Source organism: Stenella coeruleoalba, assembly GCF_951394435.1.
Source record: "Stenella coeruleoalba genome assembly, chromosome: 15".
Classification (NCBI taxonomy): domain Eukaryota; kingdom Metazoa; phylum Chordata; class Mammalia; order Artiodactyla; family Delphinidae; genus Stenella; species Stenella coeruleoalba.
In genome coordinates this window covers 5360622-5380112 of record NC_137161.1, presented here as the reverse complement: position 1 = coordinate 5380112, position 19491 = coordinate 5360622, and the positions used below count along the sequence as shown (strand labels likewise).

At 56.1% G+C, this 19491-nt stretch overlaps 1 protein-coding gene across 1 annotated transcript in view; it reads right to left on the bottom strand.

Annotated features, from left to right (window-relative positions):
* Positions 1-16693, bottom strand: part of PMEPA1 (prostate transmembrane protein, androgen induced 1) — a 58046-nt gene extending 41353 nt beyond the window's left edge. The window contains exon 1 of the mRNA XM_079944631.1: positions 16167-16693. Coding sequence (XP_079800757.1) covers positions 16167-16278 — 112 coding nt within the window. The 5' untranslated portion in view covers positions 16279-16693. The remainder of the gene's footprint in view (positions 1-16166) is intronic.
* Between the last annotated feature and the right edge of the window lie 2798 nt (positions 16694-19491).

The following is a 19491-nucleotide window of genomic DNA, read 5'->3' as shown; positions in this document are numbered from 1 at the left end:
GTCTTAACCACTGGACCGCTAGGGGATTTCGACATGCAAACTGTTCGGAAAATAGGAGAAATAAGCACAGCTCTGCCAAACCCCAAGCCAGGCAGGTGGCAGAACTTCCCCCAACGACGGGACATGTCCCAGCAGTGACCAGGTGATGCTGGGGGCATCTCAGCCAGAGGGCAGGAGCCCACACCCGCCGCGAGGCCCCGGCCGGAGCTGGACCCACCGGGCCCTGCGCTTCCCTTTCTTCCCACTGTGTCTCCCTCTCCCCAGAGCCGAAAAGGTGCATTAGCAGGCTACGTAATAAATCACAGGTCTATTCTGCAAAACATCAAATCATTTCAGGCAGCGCGGGGCAATTAAGTTAAGGAGATTTTTCCCATTACAAAGAAAGAACGTAGAAATTTTGATTCAAACACACACCGAGATCCGCATGACGCACAGCTGTGCGGGGCAGGTCGTGGACACCCCGGCCCCAGAGCACTCCTGTGCAAACCACGGCCCTGAGATCTGGTGGGGCAATGGGTTTGCTTCTCCCCACTAGCACCTTCCTGAGGATAAAGCTGGAGCCCGTCACCTGCCGGAAGCTGCTCGGAGCTGTCGGTCTGGGGGAAGGATGAGAGTTTCCCCTCCATCCATAACTCTACCCGTGAACCTTCCCCTCGGGTTCCCGCCCATGACGCGACCCCGTGACCTAGATCTCATTAGAACTGAGTTGACCCCGACCTTCAAACGGCCGGGTGACCTTAGAGGGGCAAAGAGCAAAGTGCTTCTACTCTGCAGGAGGTGCCGTGAGTCTGTAATTGCTTATTAAAGACCCCCGAGGACTCCTCGGGGCGCGCATCTTAAACATCACGTCAACCAGCCTTCCTGACCTTTGCCATTTCCAAATACCCCGTTAAAGGAACTTATATTCCTTGATATTTTAAAAAAATAAATACTCGATCGACTGAGTTTTACTAGTTAGCCTCGTTTTAAACAACACTCATGAAGTCAATGATGTGCTGTTTTTGCTTGTTCCGCTCTTCCGTATTTACATTTAACATACATTAACCTAAGAATAGAACCATTAAATATGAAATACCCATCCACATGCCATCTAAAATTTTCTCATGGGCTGCCAGTTTGCTTTGGGTCTGTCGATTTCTTTGACCTTACAAGGTCAGGTACTTATGACCCAAGTGACTTCTGTCCTCTGAGCCCCAGCCTGCCAGTCCGAAAAACAGATCTAGGAACGGCAGCTCCTGCAAAACTGCATGTCGCACGGTGCCTGGCATTCACTAAATACCTGGGGTGAGCTATGTGTTGTCACGTACAGCCCCCAAAATTCAGAACGCTTACTAACATCCCCATTTTACAGACGAAGAACTGAGGCCTGGCGGCCACGAAGCTGGTAAGCAACACAGCCACGATTCTGAACTGGCACTTGGCCTCGGAAGCCATTCTGCGGGTATCCTTTTCTTCTTCAGGGAATGCTCGAGTCCCAGTGTCGGGGACCCCGTCTGCCAGCTCCACACTCTCCAGTGAGGCATGCCCCAACCCCCAGGACATACAGCTCCATCCCGAGGTCCGAGCCATCCGTCAGCCGTCAGCCGTCAGGAACTCAGCCTGGGTGCTCTCTGCTTGAGTAACCACCTCCCCCAGACGTGATTCATACCTGTCTGGGGTCACCCACATCCTCATTCCCTGCAAAGGAATGCGGGCCAGGTGAGGCGGGCTGGCGGGCTGGCATCTGTGGCTGGCGGGGCCGTGCCAGGTGGCGGCAGAGGTGTGGCCTGCTGAGTTTCCAAAGCCTCTGCCACCACCCTGAGTCTCCCTGGCTAGGGCTGGACAGGTGCCCGGGCCCCAAGTGCCCGTTTATGGGGCTCAGATTCAGGTTATAAAAGCTCTTCCCCACGAAGGCGCCTGGAATTCCACCCTTAGATAGTCATTCCTCTGGGTCCACATGCCCCTTTTACGGGGCTTTTCCCTGTTTGAATGGCAGCCCTGTGGTTCATCCACACAACTGAATGCCGCTCAGAAATAAAAAGGAATCACTACTGAGACACACAACACGGATGGATCTCAAAGTCAGGAGGCCGAGGGAAAGAAGCCAAACAAAAAGAGTGAACGGGGCTTCCCTGGTGGCGCAGTGGTTGAGAGTCCGCCTGCCGATGCAGGGGACGCGGGTTCGTGCCCCGGTCCGGGAAGATCCCACATGCCGCGGAGCGGCTGGGCCCGTGAGCCATGGCCACAGAGCCTGCGCGTCTGGAGCCTGTGCTCCGCAACGGGAGAGGCCACAACAGGGAGAGGCCCGCGTACCTCAAAAATAAATAAATAAATAAATAATTAAAAAAAGAGAGTGAACATACAGTGTGACGCCATTTATGCAAAGTTCTCCACTCAGAAAATTTAATCCCTGAGATTAAATTTCAATCTCTGAGATTCTGTGATTGAATCTGCAGTGACTGCCTCGGTGAGGGGCAGGGTGGGGCAGGTACAGCCTGGGAGGGGCCGGGGGCCGGGTGCTGAGACGGAAGGTCCCTCGTCTCCATCTGGGCACTGGTAACATGCACAGACACGTGCCAAACCTCATCACAGTGCACCCTTACGTCTGTGCGCTTTCTGTCTATGAATTATACCTCAACAGACACGTCACAGCAGGGGAAGTGCAGATTCCAAGAGGAAGTTTAACAACTGAAGGGAAGGGAAGGGACAGCCGGTATGGTCTGACTGGGTCTTTGCTGCGCCTTCCTTCTCACAAGAGCCTCAGGGTTCAATGAAGCCGGTTGTACAGAGAACAAAATTAAGAAGGGAGGGGAAGGAAAGAAATGGTCGGGGGAGAGGTATGAGCAGGGCTCATCGGGGGCTTCCAGGATGAGAAAATCTTGTGTCTGGAACATTCCGCCTTCAACTGCAAGCCCACCAATGCCCTGTTCCCGCCTCTGCGGGATTCTCCCTCCCACCCCCCGGGAAAGATACCCTTCGAGAAGAGACGTGCCGCCCCTGGTGAAGCAGAAAGCCACACGTTGGTAGCCAAGAACCCAGAAGGCAAAGGTAGGGGCAGCTCACGCTGAAGGGTGGGTTAAAGGCGTGTCCGGCAGCCACAGGCGGCAGAAGAGGAAGCCAGGACGGTGGGTGCCCAGCCTGATCCTGGTGAAACCGGGGGCCCCTACCATTCCCTGAACTAGACGGTAAGTTACAGGCCCCGGGTCCCCACTCCACCCACCAGACCCCAGGCCTTCCCCTGCACCGCAGCTGGCAGAGGCCTCAGGGGTCGCTCGGCTGCTCGAGCACCCGGCCTGGAAGGACAGGACAGACGCTGGAAGATGAGGCTGACGCCAGGGCTCACGGGCCCCGCGGTCCTGCTGCCCAGCGCACAGTGACACGTGCAAGTGTGAGCTCCGGCCTGGCTCACACGGAGTCCCGCCAGCCTGCTGTCCTTACAATGACGACATTATTAGTGGCAGCGCTCTGATTAGCCACAGAAAGGCTTCGGGTTGAAAACTAGCCCGGATTTCCTCCTTTCCCTCGACTGAATCTCAGTTTCTCCATCTGTAGGCACGGGGTGGGGGCCAGCCCAGCGGGGCTTAACCACAGCCGCACCCTGGAAATTAGCCGGGGAGCTTTAAGAAGCCCCACTCCTGCCTTGGGGTGTGCCTGAGGGTCAGGGTTGCAGACCCCCCAGGGCTTCCATGACCTGCAGCAGGATGGAGAAAGGCTGTTGAGAAGAAGGCTGGGAAGGGACCTCAGTCCTAATGCTCTCTGGACCCTCTCCTCGCGCCCTCTCCCGAGGCACCCTTCTTGGGGAGCCCAGGCCCTGCCCAGCGCCCCACAGGTCACCATGACCCTTTTCTCCCGTCAGCTGCAACCCGACACGGGACAGATTCCTGCTCTCGCTGGCACGGAGCCCCGGGATCGTCGCCGGTGACCATTCCAAGAAGGGGAGCGTGTGCAGGAGGGATGAACAGGACGCAGGCCCAGCTGCAAAAGCCCGAGGGCAAAGGCGGAGAGGCCTGGAGTCGGCCACAGCCTTACACGGGCGACAGGCGGTTCTGAAGCTGGGGGGACGGCGGGCAAAGCACAGACTTTGGAGTCCCGCAGCCCAAGTTCAAATCCTGCTCTGCTCCTGGCTGGTGATCTCCGCCCCCTGGCACATGCCTTAGCTCCGCTTCCTCCTGTGCCAACGGGGTTGCCCCGAGGGCGTACACGGTGCTTGGTGAGCGTCTGTGACTGTTGGCAGGAATGGCTGGGGTTTGAAAAGCCACAGTGCCACTAAGGCAAATCATCAAGGAAACAGACAGAGCTGCTGGGCACTGGGGGCTCGCTGCCTGAACACTGACTGCCCAGCTCCTCTCCTTTCTTCCTCTTCGTCCTGAAGCCCACCCCCACTCACTTGGGTCTATTCCAGGAGAGGGTTCAGAGCTCATTCTCACTAGACTGCAAAAGAACGCTGCAACATGCATCCCAGGTAAAAATGGAGGCTTCTGTGACATTTGAGTTGGTGACCCCGATTTTAAAGAAAGACAAATGAAGTAATATTGGGGAGCTGAGAGTAACATGGGTAGGGGGCTTACTCCAGATCTCACCATGAATGAGCCCAGAGGATTGGGAGGGACCCAGGCCTGACAGCTGAAGCCGGGGCCTGGGTCACATCAAAGTGGTGGTACAGCCTTAAGAACTCATAGTAGGGACTGTCCCCGACTCGTCAGGCAGCCCAAGGGCCTCCATGTGACATGACGAGCAGGTGGGGAGTCCCGGTGGCTGCATGCAGGAGCAGTCCCTTCCCTTCCAGGAGTTCTGCAGCCCTTGCCACAGTCCCATGCTGGGATCGATTAGCAATGTCTGTCACGGGCAGCAAGGGGAGTGCTGCTCAAACGCCACGCACTCATCCCTGATCCACACTTTGAAAGTCACAAAGTGGTTCCATAAGTACCAGCTAAATTCTCCTCTAACTAAAGAGTTACAGGAGCTGGGGATCCACAGATACCCGAGCCAGGACCTTACTCAGCGATGCGGAGGACAGGATACAGTGGAGCAAGTCACACACATGGAGAATCAACCAGACAAGGAGACTTCAGAAGAGAAATGGCCACAGGAAGAAATAGTCCTTAACTAAACATAAGCGACTTCTGGGTTATGCACTTGCAGGCAGGGCCCAGATTCACGTGGATGACTGGAAGTTGGACTCATAATTACACCTCTGCGCCACGTCGCAGGCGACTCTAATTACCCTCTGGATGGGAGGATGGTGACAATTTTATTTAGGGCGAAAAGTAACTAATAAAATTAGACAAAATTAGCAGTTCCACGTGTAAGTCCCCACACGCTACAGATTAATGCAGAGACTTGACAACTGCAAACACCTAATAACTGTCCTTGTTAGAGACATGAGAGGGGGGACGGGAGTGGTCCCTGACCCTTAAGCCTGGACATCTGAACTATCCCGCGGTGAACCTAGTGGATAGACTTTTTAAAAAGGCAATGTTCTCTGCATTTGTGGCTTTTGGGTTGAAAGTCTGCTCTAGGTTTGCCTGGGGGTGTCCCTAGATGTCAGCCTGCTCAGAGATTGGGATCCACAAAACACAGGAGAGATACACCCGAGATAGGAGTGCATTTAGCTGTGGTCCATCAGGACGATCAACAGCAGCAAACGGAGGGGTGTTCAAAGGGCTGGCTGGTGTCATTTCATCGGCTACACTCACCGATGTAATTGACACCCTTTCCATCATCTCGATGCAGCCATCTTTTTCTCCCATACCGCAAACAGATTAGAAAAAATTGTTTCCCCTGTGGCTGTGACCCCCATCGGCTGCTCAACTCAGCCCCGTATGAATCATTCCCGGCTCACCGCGACTGGGTTCTGAAATGACTGGACGATAACGGGGCAGCACAGACACCAATAAATGAATCATGCCTTCCACAAGACCAAACCTTTGGCTTTTACAGACGCCAATTTACAGAGTAGAAAGAAAAGAACAAAGAAATTACTCAGGGTGTTTGCGCAAAGTTGATTCATAGGTTTACAGAATTATTACCGACTAAATTATTTTCAGGAAGGCGATTAGACCCGTGACCAGCTGCAGGACCTCAGCCTGAATTCTCAGACTTGGGAATTCGCAAACTGGGGCAGGGGCAGATACCAAATTCCTGCAGGGCTCCCCAGGCTGAATGGACCCTCCCTGCCTCCTTCGCTTTCTACTTTCTTCTGGAGGGTTATTTAAGACCCTGATGAAGCCTTGCTGTGTAGCCATATGAGCTGTGTAAAGGAAGTACGCATGTACGCACTTAGTTTTACTAAACGTCTTGGTGTTGACTTTTATTTTTTATTCCTGAAGTGGAGCAGCCGTAATAGACCACACAGATTCTCCCTTCTGTGATCGGGATTTTGAAATACATCATCTACAACCACCAGACTCTTCCACCGTCTCTCAACTGACGTCCACTGGAGGGACATCAGAGCAAAGCTACTCTACCTGCTATAAAGCTTAGGCAGATGGAGAAAGAGCGCTTGCTATGGCCACGTGCAAATTCTGAGCCTCCCCAGTGTAAATGTGGCCTCTGGGACGAATCACCCCACAGGGCTTGGGTTGACGTTGTTGGTCAGGCGTTTGAACGTTATAGGGCAGCTTCAGCACAGCCTGAAAGCATCCCCGTCAGGAATGTCTGACCCTGGTGGGCAAAGTGACATAAGGGAGAACAAAACTGAGCTCACGCCTGGCTGACGCTCTAGGGCAGCCCCACTTACCAGCAGCTGCCCGGACCCTCTCAGGCAAAGCAAGGCGAGGGGAGCGACGCGGCCGTCTTGCGGAATCTACTTCAGATGAGCAGTCAGCAACCAGGTACCCAAGACCAGCGGGGCTGAAAAAACCTCTTTTGGGAAAGGGCAGTTTGCTTTGCCCACAACGTGCAGGAAAACTGACTGAGCTGCTCGTTTCTATTGCTTCTGAGGACAGAGCCTGGGAACCCTGATTCTACCTCCCTGGGGGAGCCCAGGGCAAAGCACACCTGCAGGGCGTGTGGGGATGTGGTTCCCGCTGTGGCCTCCAGTCGGGGGACCTCAGAGAAGTCTCCTAGCCTTGGGTGGAATGCACACGTCTTAAAATATTCTGCATATTTTATATTATAAATATAAGTCTATATATGTATGTATTTTTTATACCCAATGATATGCAGTTTTACATATTAAAGCACATATTTCTGCATTCTTAACCACTGACACCCACACAGATCCACAGCTGGATCTGTCACTTTTGCCTGCAACCGCAAAGCCAGGGATAGAAACATCAGCTCCTGCAGACCTTAAGGACCTACAGAGACTCTCCTATCCCTGAAGCGTGACAGCGATGACAGAAGGTGACGGATCAAATGCCGGCAGTTACAGGACCTCAGTGCACGCTCCCAGCAGCCACGGGGGTGACGAAGGAACACCATAAATCCACCCTTTCACTCACTGCCTCATTGTTTACTGAACATCTACTCTGTGCCAAGATCATGCAAAAGTTGTACGCATCCTAAGTAGAACCTGGCACAGCTGCCCCCAGCCCCATCACCACCGAAGTCCGTATTAGGGACAGAAGATATGGGACCGTTTCTCCAAACATCAAAGGCACGTTGGTGTCCTGAACTCATATGACTGTTCAGTGGTTTAAGGTGTATCTGTCCAGCCCCGGGGAGCCCAGCGCCCGTGCCGGGCATGGGGCACCAGGAGACGTTTCCGGAGGACAGTGTAACTTGAACAGCTGTGGCTCAAGGAAGACAGAAGCGAACTTTACCCACAACGTTCAGATCCCAGAGCCCCTGGGAGTTTACACTTGTTACCAAATAATTAAAACTCTATTTTCTGCCAGGAGAACCACTTCCCAAACCCACCGACTACAGTAATAAATGACTATAGTTAAAATACATCTGAAGGTAAAGAAAATCAGACTCCACATTTCCCAATGCTTTCAACATCCTACAAGTGCATTGCAGAGGCACCGATTCTAAGCCAGGTGACCACCCCCTTCCTCCCCCCTCCCACTCCAGTGAAAAACAAATACATATCAGACTTTGCGGAACGTCCAGAAGATCCGATCACCACCTGGTTACCTCGGACGGTGAGTCACAGTAGCTGCCCAACTCCTTGCAACGTGTGGGTCTCACCGTCACATCCGAGCGGACGCCAGCTCCACCGGGGGTGACAAATGGATAGAGCAATCAAAAAACCCTCCGAGTCTGAAACAGCTGTGTGCGGAAAAGAATCGTCCTAGAAATCCCCCTTTTGGGGGCGAGGGGCAGGCCCGGCGGTGCACCTGTGTCATCTCTAAGCTCTTAGTGGTACTAAAGTGACGCTGAGAGACCCCTTTCTGCGTGGGTTTCAGTACCTGCCCCCGAGGCAGAGGTGGGGAGGGGGCTGAGGCACGGCTTCCTGCCCCAGACAGTGGAAACGTCACTGGAGCATTCAAAATGTTTTGTGCCCGCGGTGCTTTTCATTGCTGGGCAGTTGTCTTGACAAGCTATGAAGCAGGTGTTAATCTCCCCTCTGTTTCGCAGAGGGGCAAGCGGGGAAGCTTAGGAGGGGTCCCCAAAAGGATGGTTTTCCAAGTCTATATCCTGACCACCTCCTGTCCTGCCTGGAATCTTCTAGGAGCCTGCCGGCCCGCCCTGCCCCCTTCCTTCCCCCCTCATACACAAGGTACCAACCAGGCTCGGGGATATAACGAACAAAATGGACCCCAACCTCTCAGCGACCAGAGGGAAGAGAGATGACACAACTCATTACACAATATTCGATACCACATGATAGGTCTGGAAAGAGACCCACAGGGTGCTCTGGGAGCCCAAACACAGTGACCAGTCTGGGAGCCCGGGGGGCCTCCCCGAAAGACGCCTTGAGGTTGCCCCTGTTTCGGTTTCCTCTCAGCCCTCCTCCCCGAAATGAACTCATTTTCTTGTCCCTGTCCTTACTAGAACGGCAGCCCTTGGAGGGTACGTTTATCTGCGTAGTTGTCCCCTGATGTTCTGCGGTGCCCAGAGCAGCACTTGGAACAGCGCCCGCGGTGCAGGACGAAGCGCTGAATTACTCAGCACCTACGGGATGCTCTGCCCCACGTAGGTCCCCCGTAAAGTCTAGATCTTCATCATCTCACCCTGGCCAGAAGGCTGGCAGTGCTCAGACCCCGGACGGCCTGGAAATCCTAGGAAAGCTAAGCTATGGTCCCTCCAGGAACAGCCCTGGGCCACTTAGCAAGCCCCTGCCACAGGATTGGATGGTGGTGGTCTGGGGGTGCAGGAAGGAGCAGGAGACAGAGACAGCCTGATGCGGGACACATGTTTGGGGGAGACCTTTCCAATGAAAGTCAGTCAGCATGCTGTCCGACTGCATGCTCTGAGATTTGTTTTTCCCTCATGAATGGGAGTCGGTGTGGTGTCATGGGGAAGAGACCACGGGAGCATGGGCTGTGGGGTCAGGGAGCTGAGGTTTGAATCCCAACAGAGCATCAGTTCCTGGCTGTGTGACCCGGAGCAAGTGTCTTACCCTCTCTGATCCCGTTTTTGCATCTGCAAATTGGTGATAGCAACAGCTCTCTCACAGAGTTGTTTTGAAGATTGAGAAAAATGCGTCACTAGTACCTGGCACATAATAAGCTCTTCATATCCAACTAGGAAAGCGAGTGGAAAGAAAAACCCATCAGTCACCCTGGAAACAGGAGACAGAAGCTGTTCTGTGGCTCCTGGAAAGCCTGGGGATGCCCCCAAACCTTTCTCAACCCATCCCACGGTGCTGAAGCCCCTGCTCCTCTCGGCAAGCCATTCTGGGACCTTTCCCGGCTTGGTGACAGACACCTCTACCGGTGCCTGACGAGGCCCTGGCAAGACCCTGCCATGTCAGGGCTTGGTTTTGTGGTGCCACCCAAAGGAAAGTGAAGTCGACGTGACTTCATGGAGGGCACAGCCCACCTGGGGAGGTGGAAGGGCAGGAGCGAAGACGCGGGTGCTCAGAGGTGGAGCAGGGAAACCCACCGGGGAAGAAAAGATCACGGTCTCTTTCTGATGGCTCATCCTCCACCCCTGCACCCTCACTTGTTCAAAATGGAAATGAATTTTCAAAGTGAGAGCCTCAAACCATTTGGAGTTTCTGGGCTGTGTGCTCCCAACTGTCTTAGGAATGGACCCTGTGGGGTATCTGGAGTCAGGGTGGTGCTTCTTCACGGCCACATACCCTCCACCCCCAGAGCCCAGTCTCTGCCCCCAAAGCAGGCTCTGGATTCCAGTGACCCAGCGGGGGACCCTAAGAGATGTCTGGGCCTTCCTGGGCCAAGGCTGGACCTGCTGGAGGTTTGCCAGCCAGGGACAAGGAAACTCACACAAATATTCAATTACCTCCACTTTCAAGGTCATGGTACCCACATGGGCCTGTTCGTTCCAACATCCCCAACCAGTGCCGGCAGCCCAGCCCCAGGGTGGAGGAACCCTCTTCTGAAGTCCTTCTCAAAAGGCAGAGTGCCAGGGTGTGACCGCTAGGGGACAGGACAAGTGGGTCATCGGGTCTAGTTCACCGCACTGTCACCACCGACTCCCATGAACGCAGAGCCGTGCACACGCCAGGCCACACTCCCCGAGAATCATCTTTGAATCCTCCCAACACCCCAGCACACCGGAGCTGCTGTCACCTAGACCTACAGATGGGCCAAGTGACAGTGAAAGGTGACACAGCCAGCAAGTCTGGGAGTGGGGCAGAGCTTCCATCCCTCTGGCCCTGGGTCACACTCTTAACCCACTTCAGCCCTCGGGAGAGAGAGGACCTGCGAGCAGGTGAGAAAAGAAGGAATTGTCAGTCCTTAAAATCCAGGAGTTTTACAACAAAACCTAGCTGTCCAGGTCCCTGAAACGGAGAGATCTGGCCTCACAGGGCCCACGTGACAACGGTGAGCCCAGTGGCAGTGGTCCCTCTAGGCAGGACTTCCGTCCGCCATTCTCTGCAGCTCCCCGCTCCGAAACAGAGGATACTGAGTTTGCCACCCTGAACCGTGCTCTGCTGGCCTCTGGAAGGCCCGGAGCAGTGGGGTGCATCCCCTCTGCTCCTCAGGCACACCAAGAGGAGGGGGCACGTGGCACCCAGCCCCACCCCTAGCCAAGCGTCTTCACGCGCACACATGCGGGCATGCACGCGACACCTTTTAAAAAGCACAGAATGTGTCCTCGGCCTTGATCTCCTCCTCAGCACGTGTGCCATACAGGAGCCCAAGGCTGGCAGGAGCACAGTCTCCGAGACTCGGTGCGCCAGAGCTCTTTCTCTTTGCGTGGGACCCCAGGTGCCAAGCTGCCTGCCAACTTCTCTCCGGGTGATGACACCTGGAGACAAGGCCACGCGGGCCCTCTGGCTTGGGCGCCCCCCCCCCCCCGCCCCGTGTCCTCCTCTCCAACACTTCCTTATGTTTTAACAATTGACCAAACCATGGACGTTTAAAAACCCTGAGACGAGGTGGGGCTGGTACACGGAGGTGGTACCTGGGCACACCTGAGCTGGCCGCTCTGGGGTTACTGGGGCTCAAGTGCATCTCACCTTGTCGCGAAGTTAAGCAGCCCCCGCCATCCCGCCCCGCCAGCCTCCTCTCCAGGCAGCCTCACACCCAGCTCCATCTCCCTTCCTCTCTTTCAAAGGGAGAGTGCATACATTTGCACAACTTATAGGGGACAAAGTATGTGTGTGTGCACTTTTTTCCTTTGTGTCTGTCTCACACGCCCAGAAGAAGCTGTAACCATTCCCAATCTCGAGAGAAGCTGGCCGGAAAGGTAGAAAGGGGTACAGCTGAGTGTGTGAGCCCATACGTGTGCGTGTGTGTTGGCATGGGTGTGTGTGCACACGCGTGTGTGTGCCTGTGTCTGCGTGTGTGCACAAAAGCCATTAGTTATTCTGTGGCTTGACAAACACTAAGCTCACCCCTGCCCGCAGGACGTGCTGGGCGGGGTAGCTGGCTTAACCCAGACTTCCTGGGAAGCTGTGGCCAACGGCCTGACCTGAGATCCGGTCAAAACTCAGCCTCCTATGGCGCCTCAACCTAAAACCCGGACAGCCAGAAAACATATGGGTTAAAAGTCCCAGGTGAGAGGGTCCACGGGGGTAAAAGCTGGTGCCGGCTGGACGTCCACAGTTTAACCGGAAACCTGAAATATCAGCTTTCAAGGGTGCCCGAGTCTTTCCTCCTAAGGTGAAAACCGGAAATCTCCTCAAGAAGGAGCCCCAATCCTCCCTGCGCGGCACACGAGAGGCGCTCAATAAAGGCTACGTGGACGAGTGGCAGGTGTCACCTTGGGCGTTTACAGGGGCTGATTTTGGAAAGGAACCGAGGATCGTCTTCTCTCCACTGAGATCTGCCCTCCCGCCCCCTCCAGCCCCCTTGGAAAAACCAGTAAGTGATTAAAACGGTGGTTCTCAACCAGGGACAATGCGCCCCTCAGAGGGCATCTGGCAAAGGCTGGAGACATTTTTGGTTGTTGCCACTTGCTGGGGGGAGGACAGCCCTATTCCTGACACCTAGAGGGTGGAGGCGGGGACGCTGCTGAACAGCCAGCACACAAGGCAACCTTCCCTCCCAACAGGGACTTATCCGGCCCGGGCGTCCTAGTGCCAAGGGGGACATACCCTGGATTCCAGCGTTACACATGCACAGCCCATGTGCCACACAAGCCGCCAGAAAGTGGGCTTCCTGTGAGTTTCGGAGTCTCTAGTGCGTGGGGATATCTGTTTGGAATCGGAGGAGAGGTCGGGGAAGAGGAATCCGAGGCTCAATGGCTCCGGTTGCGCTAAAAAACCAAGCCACCACCATAGACACTGTCTGCAGAGGTGCAGGGCGCAGCCAGGGCAGGGGCACCTCCCAGGACCCTCCAGAAATGCTGCCACGAGAGCCAACAGCTGTCTGGCCCTACAACTCGCTCTGTCCAGAAGGCACAGTTAGCATCTGTCTGCCCCCAACGGCCTCAGGCAGAAGCTGGAGGAGAAAGACAGGGGGTAATTGCTAAGAGATGCAGCAGAACTGCAAAGAGGTCAAAGAATGCCAAGAAAAATGCAAATACGTGTGCCAAGAGGAATCCTTTCCTCAAAAGTTGCCACATCGAACTCGCTGGCTGTCATCTCCGGTGGGCTGTCACTTGAGCTGGTTGTTTTCCAGTCCAAGAACCCTGGCTCTTTTCCGAAATGGTGTATTTTTCCGTGGGGTGAGTTCTGAGAACAGCAAAGTCCCATCGGACAGCAGCCCACAGCCCTCGACCCTCAGGAAAGATGGGGGCCCCTGGAGAGTCTTGGCAGTGTCTTGTCAAAGCCAAGACCATCCCAGGTATCTGGCTCCCTCAGGGCCGACCCAGTTCCCGTTCTTCCAGGTGCAAAGGAGACGTTGCTGATTTCCTCCAGCCCCCAAGTTCAAGGTGGACCTACTCTGGGGCCCCTGTTCCATTTTCAAGATGGTGTGCGCGTTCCATGAGAAATAACCCTGGGTCTGAGTCTAGCATTGCTTGGGGACCTGGGACAAAGCTTTCCACCGCCACTTCCCCTCATCTATAAATCGAGGGTATGAACCCCGAGTTTGCCCGGGGTCCGCCCGGGTCTGATATTTGGGGCCGCTGAAGACCCACACCAAGGATCCAGCGCCATTCGAGGGGCAGGAAGCCATTTCCCGCACTGGTGCCCCCAGCCAGACTTTGGAGAGCAGAGGTCTCGTCTTGAAAGACGGTAGAGTTTTTTATTTCAACCATCATGGTCTCGTTTTTCAGATGAGGAAACTGAGGCCCAGGGGGCTTAACGGACCTACCAAGGGCAACCTCTTCTCTTCTAAAAGAGGAGCCACCCGGGCACTGCCCTGCAGACCAACTCCAAATCCAACTTTAACGTTCCAGTTGAACCCCCAGCTCAGATCATGAGAAAGGCACAGCGACCACTGCCCGTTTCTTTTCTCCCTTCAATTTTCCCTTCCCTCCTTCCTTCCTTATTTTTGTATAAAGAAACTCCAGGCCTTTAAAGCAGTCCTCATCAGACTGTTTCCGGGAAATCTGATTAGCACTCGCAACAAACTGTTATATTATACCTGCGCTCTAAAGACCGCTTCCCTCCCTGCCCTGGGCTTTCTTCCAGGAAGTAGAGGGCCGTGTGTAAAAAATACACTGAGCATGATGACTAATGGGCCACCTCAGGGCCAGCTGGAGCGGGCCAGGGTTCCAAGCACTAATAACCTCAAGGGTCCCATTCAGACGCTGAAGCACAGCGGTCAAAACAGGCATCGGACTTAACGGCCTCTCGGTGTCGCGGCCAAAATATTGTCAGGGCTGATCAGCCCAAGAAGGCACAGAAATAAAAATGAATTTTTTAAAAAGTCCTGAACACAAAGAAAGAAGAGCAGAATGTCCGGCCATGCTCAGCCCTCATCACGGATAAGTTCAACCTGACAGTGTGGACCGGGGTGCGGGGAGTTCCCCAAGGCAGTTTTACGGGAGGGGGAAAATGAGGCACGAGGAGTACTTGAGCACCAATCCACTTAGCACCAGAGAGACTCTCCAAACATGTGCGAACATATTTTAATAATATCCTCCTGCATTTCATTAGCCTCCCGAGTTCACAAAGGGCCTTTGGGAAGCAATCTGGTTTAATGCAACTCAATTCCGCAAACGCTGGCTCTGGGCAGGTTCTCCTGGCATCTCGCTGGCCTGGCAAGAGGCAGCTGCGGGGGGGCGGGGGGGGAGGGGTGGTGGTGGTGGTGGTGGTGGTGGTGGTGAGGGAGAGCAAGGCTTTCAATTCCAGGACTGGAGGGAGTGGGGACCGGCAGATGGAAGGACCCACCACCAACGCCAGCCAGCCTGCCCCAGCAGGGCCGGTCATGGGTTATTTTTACCCCTTGCGCCTCACTGTACAGGCTCAGGGGTCGAAAACTGTGGCAGCCGCCTGCGGAAACTGGCTTATGAGTCACCCAGTGACTGCCCTCGCTCGGTGGCGGCTGCCTCTGGACTCCTGGTCCCAGATGGAAGAAGGCTGGCCCCAGCAGGGAAGGGCTGTGTGCCACCCTCGCCTGGGGAGATTAGGGGAGACCAAGGGGACACTGAAGCTCAGAGACAAGAGGTCTCCAAAGGGTAGGTTAGAAGGCAGTCCCCTGGGGGTGCCAGTCAAATGCCCATCCACCCCAGTGTTCACCTGGGTGGGCTATGTGTGACGGACGTCCAGGCTTATTTGTCTCAACTTCTCCGAGCACAGGGCGAGTCAGCGCCAAGCTTCCAACACTCCCCTCCCCACCCTTGGTCCACCTCCCCCTTTCAGAGCAAGGCAGTCCCAAATACAGACAGCCCCAAACTTTGACTCATTTGTAACCACCGTCCCAGCCAGACTGAGCCAAGCTGTCCAGACAGAAGCTATTTATAGGTGCGTCGGGGACACAGACAATCACACAATGACACACACTCAGGATCCACGTTCGCCAGACCCGCCAGCGCTGAGCCCTGGATTCAGACACCTGGACGCAAATGGTCCCCAGACCCCCAGAGAGATGCACACACTCAAGAGAGGCACCCAGACCCGGACACAGAGAGACCCTGAGACCCACTCGGGCACACACACTCCTGGGGCAGCCCGCGAGCCAGACACACACACAGACACGACAGAGAGAGGGACGCCGAGACCTAGACCGAGACACCCAGACACGCACACTCCACAGACGTACGGAAACCCACTCACACAGACCGAGACCCACAGAGCCACGCACGCTCCAGACACACACCCGGAGCCCCAGGCACCGCGCAGGCCAGACAGTGTCTCACACGCCTGACACCCCCCTGCCCCCAATCCAAAGTTGATAAAGAGCCGGCCTAATTGCTCCATCGCGACTGCCCTTTAGGGAAATAAAATGGAAACTTCACGGATCCACCCGCCCCAGCCCTCCCGCGCCGGGCGCCCCGCCGCCCTCTGCGCAGCTCGGCCCCGGGTCCGAGTCCTGGCGGGCGGGGCGCGGGCAGCGGGGGCCGTGCCAGGCTCGCAGCGCCGCGGGACAAAGCCGGGACGGCCGCCAGCTGCCGCGAGCCGGGAGGGCGCGCCCCGGGCGCGGCGGGCGCAGCCGGGGCGCGGGGCGCACGGCCCGAGGGGGCGCGCACGGCCCAGGCCCCCGCCTGCATTTGCGCCTCGACTCGGGGTCCGAGCCTGACGGGGCCTCCGGGGAGGGGGGCGCGGGGTCACTCACTGATCTCCATGCTCTGGAACAAAGAGCGTTTGCAGTTGCACGTGCAGGAGACATTGGGCTGCCCGGCGGCGGCGGCGGCGGCGGTGCTGTTGACCCCCATCAAGCGGTGCATGGACGGCGCGGCGGCGCGGCGCGGGGCGCAGAGGGCTCGGGGGCGGCCGGGGGGGGCTCCGGCCGGCGCCCGGCGCTCGGGCCCCGCATGCAGGAGGCGCGCGGCGGGGAAGGCGCGCCCCGGCTCGCCGGGCTCGGGGCGCCGCCAAGTTCCCGGGGCGCCGCGGGACTCAGTGCTCGGGGCCGCGCTCCCCTGCGCCCCCCGGCTGCCCCTCCGCAGCCCCGGGGGCGTCGGCAGTGCCCGCGGGTGGCGTCCGGGAAATGGGCTGGCAGCCGGGGCGCGCGCTGCCGCCGGGGCTGAGCCTCCGCTGCTGGCTTCCCCCAGCCGAGCGCCTCCGCCGCCGCCGCCGCCGCCGCCGCCTCCTCCTCATTCAAGTCCAAGGAGATCGGGTTTCGCTCCGAGACCGCGGTCGGAGGCAGGCAGACGGTCTGACGTCAGCGCTAGACGGGGCTGCCGGTTCCCACCGCGCGGGGGCCGGGGAGGGGGCGCGCGCTGCGCCAATCCCCGCCGAGGTTCCCCCGCACCCCTTCCCCGGGCCGCGGGGCGGGGTGACGGGGAAGGGGGCGGGCTCTTAAAGGGCCAGAGCAAGGCGGCCCGCGTAGACCCAGGACCCGCGCGGCGGAGGAAGGGCGCAGCGTCCCCTCCCCTACGGGGGTCCGTTAGGAAGCTCTGCCTGGCACAGACCAGGCCCGGGGCAGCGGGATTGTGTCCCAGCCATCGCGGGTGCGTTCCTCCCAACCCGGTCCCCGGGGTCCTTGACCGAGGCTCTCGGGGGGAAGCTTGTCCCCCACCCCCCCAGAGAAGCACGATGTCCCTGGGACTCGGGGCAGGGGAAATTAAGGGAAGGGGGGAGCCCTCCAGGTTACCCATTACCTGATTTCGCAGTAAGCTCCCCGACTCCAGATCTGCAGCCCCAGGAGGCCCCAAGCCCACTGCGCCCCCCGCGCACTTTAACCCGACCGAGAGGAGGTAGACTGGGGAAAACTGGAACTCGCGTAGGCACGCCCCGGACAGCTCCGAGAAACGCCCGGGAGCCCTTGTCATGTAAATACGTGTCCGGGACTCGTAACTTCCCAGCCGGCGGGGCCCGGAGCAAATCCACACCCAACGTCTGCTGCCCGAGGGGCCACCGGCTTGGGGCGGGGGGGCGGGGAAGGGGCACAGCTCGGGAGTTCTAAAGACGGGGGAGGAAGTGCGGGGGTGTACTTTTATTTCAAGTTTTAATTACAGAAGTGCTGCAAGAACACATTCTCCTGGAATTAAAAAGATATTAAAATATTACGTAAGAGGCCCCCCTCCCTGGCCCATCTCCACATCCTCTCAGCAATTCGGTGTGTCCTCTCCTAGACCCTGCCCGAAATCTCCATTTATTTAACAAGTACTTATTTACCATGCGCCAGAAACTTATCAACATGAACGCAATCTGACGCCTACTCTGAGGGGCAGGAATATTATTATCCCCATTTTACAGACACGGAAAATGGCCAGGGGGGTCACTTGCTTAGGGTCACACAATGGAGGAGTCTAAGCTGAACCCAGGTCAGCTCCCCACCCTGGCCCCCGCCCAAATATTTTTAGTTCTTTAAATACCCACAGATCCCTGTAATGCCTGGAGTTTTCCTAATGAGCGAAGAATACTTTTGCATTTGGGAGGGGTAGGTGTTAAAAGTTACTGGCATTTCCTTTTAATAGACTGGAACCAGAGCTGTATCTTGTAGAACTCACTGAATGGCAGCCCCAAAAGTGGTGAGGTCTCTTCCCCAAGGTGGCACAGTGATGCCTCTTGCTTTCTTAGGAGGGCAGGCCCAGAAACTTTTTCTAGAGGGTTCAAGCTCAGGAGTGATTGACTGGTGAGGGAGCCAAGCCCAGGGGCCAGGAAGGGGGGAAGCGCTCAGGGCCTATGGTGGAGGGCGCCCCTGCCATGGGCTGGACAGTCTCAGCCCCTACCTTAAGGAGGGGTCGATCTCACCAGCAGGTCCAAGGAAGGAACACGGGAGGTCTGGCTGCAATTTGACCTCAGCAGTTTGGAGAAAAAGCTGGAGAGTCAGGAACACGCCTTGGGGAGTCCCTGAAATTGTTATCAGGGCCTGGGGATGACCTTGAATCCCACTCATTCCCCAAAGGAGACCACCAGCCTTGCCCCTCATTTCAGCCATTCCTTCATTCATTCAATCAACAGACTTTCACTGAGCTCTAGCTAGCCCTGAGTGCCAGGAATTCAGTGAGGCCAGGGGCAGCCCCTGCGCTCCTGAATTCTCTTGCAGCCGATCTGGCCTGTCTGGCAGCAAGAATCACACACCGTTGACTGTCTTGGAAATGAGGCAACATTTTACACAATTCAGGTTAAACTGCCACCAGGCAAAAATAACCAGTTAATTCAGTGGATTAAAAACAAACCCACTACACTGACCTCTGGTTCATCTGTCTGGAGCAACGGCACTGGTCACATTTAATGAGCACCTATAATGTGACCCCACTGTCTTGATGGTGACACCTGGGACTAGTTAGTGGTCTCCGTCCTGGCTCCAAAGCTAGTTCTGCCTGGAGGCCTAATGCAGGGTCTCAGTATGGCGGTGGCAACGGCACCTCCAAGGACGAGTGGGACACAATCATGTGACCTTGCTGAGTATCTTCACTTCTCTGACCTCAGTTTCGTCCTCTTCAAAGTGGGGATGCGAAAGGTGGCTTTGCCTGGGGTGATTGTGAGGGGGTGAGGGGGGCAGTGCCTTGGAAGGGCATAAGAAGAGGGCTGAATATATATTAGCAGTTTTGCTATTTAATCCTCATGGAACCCCGGCCGGGGAGGCTCTGGCCTTATGTTGTTTTCACTTTTGCAGACGAGAATATTGACAGTTGGAAAGCCTTCCCACAATGACAGGGCCCCTGGCTGAGTGGGTAGCAGGAAAGGACAAAGATGCTTTGGAAGAAGCATACACTTGACTACCCACACTCATGGGAGGCTTCACGTGTGCCTAGGGCTGCCAGATGAATGTGAATGTCAGATAAACCATGAACAATTTTTAGCATAAGTGTATCTTGTGCAGGATTTGAGACATACTTATACTGGAAATTTATGTGCTGCTTACCTGAAATTTAATTTTAACTTGATGTCTTGTGTTTTTATTTGCTAAATCTGGCAACCCTTTGTGTGCCAGGCATGACCCTATGTGGTGCCGGGAGCTCAGTGATCGGGGGACAGAGTGCGCTCTCAGG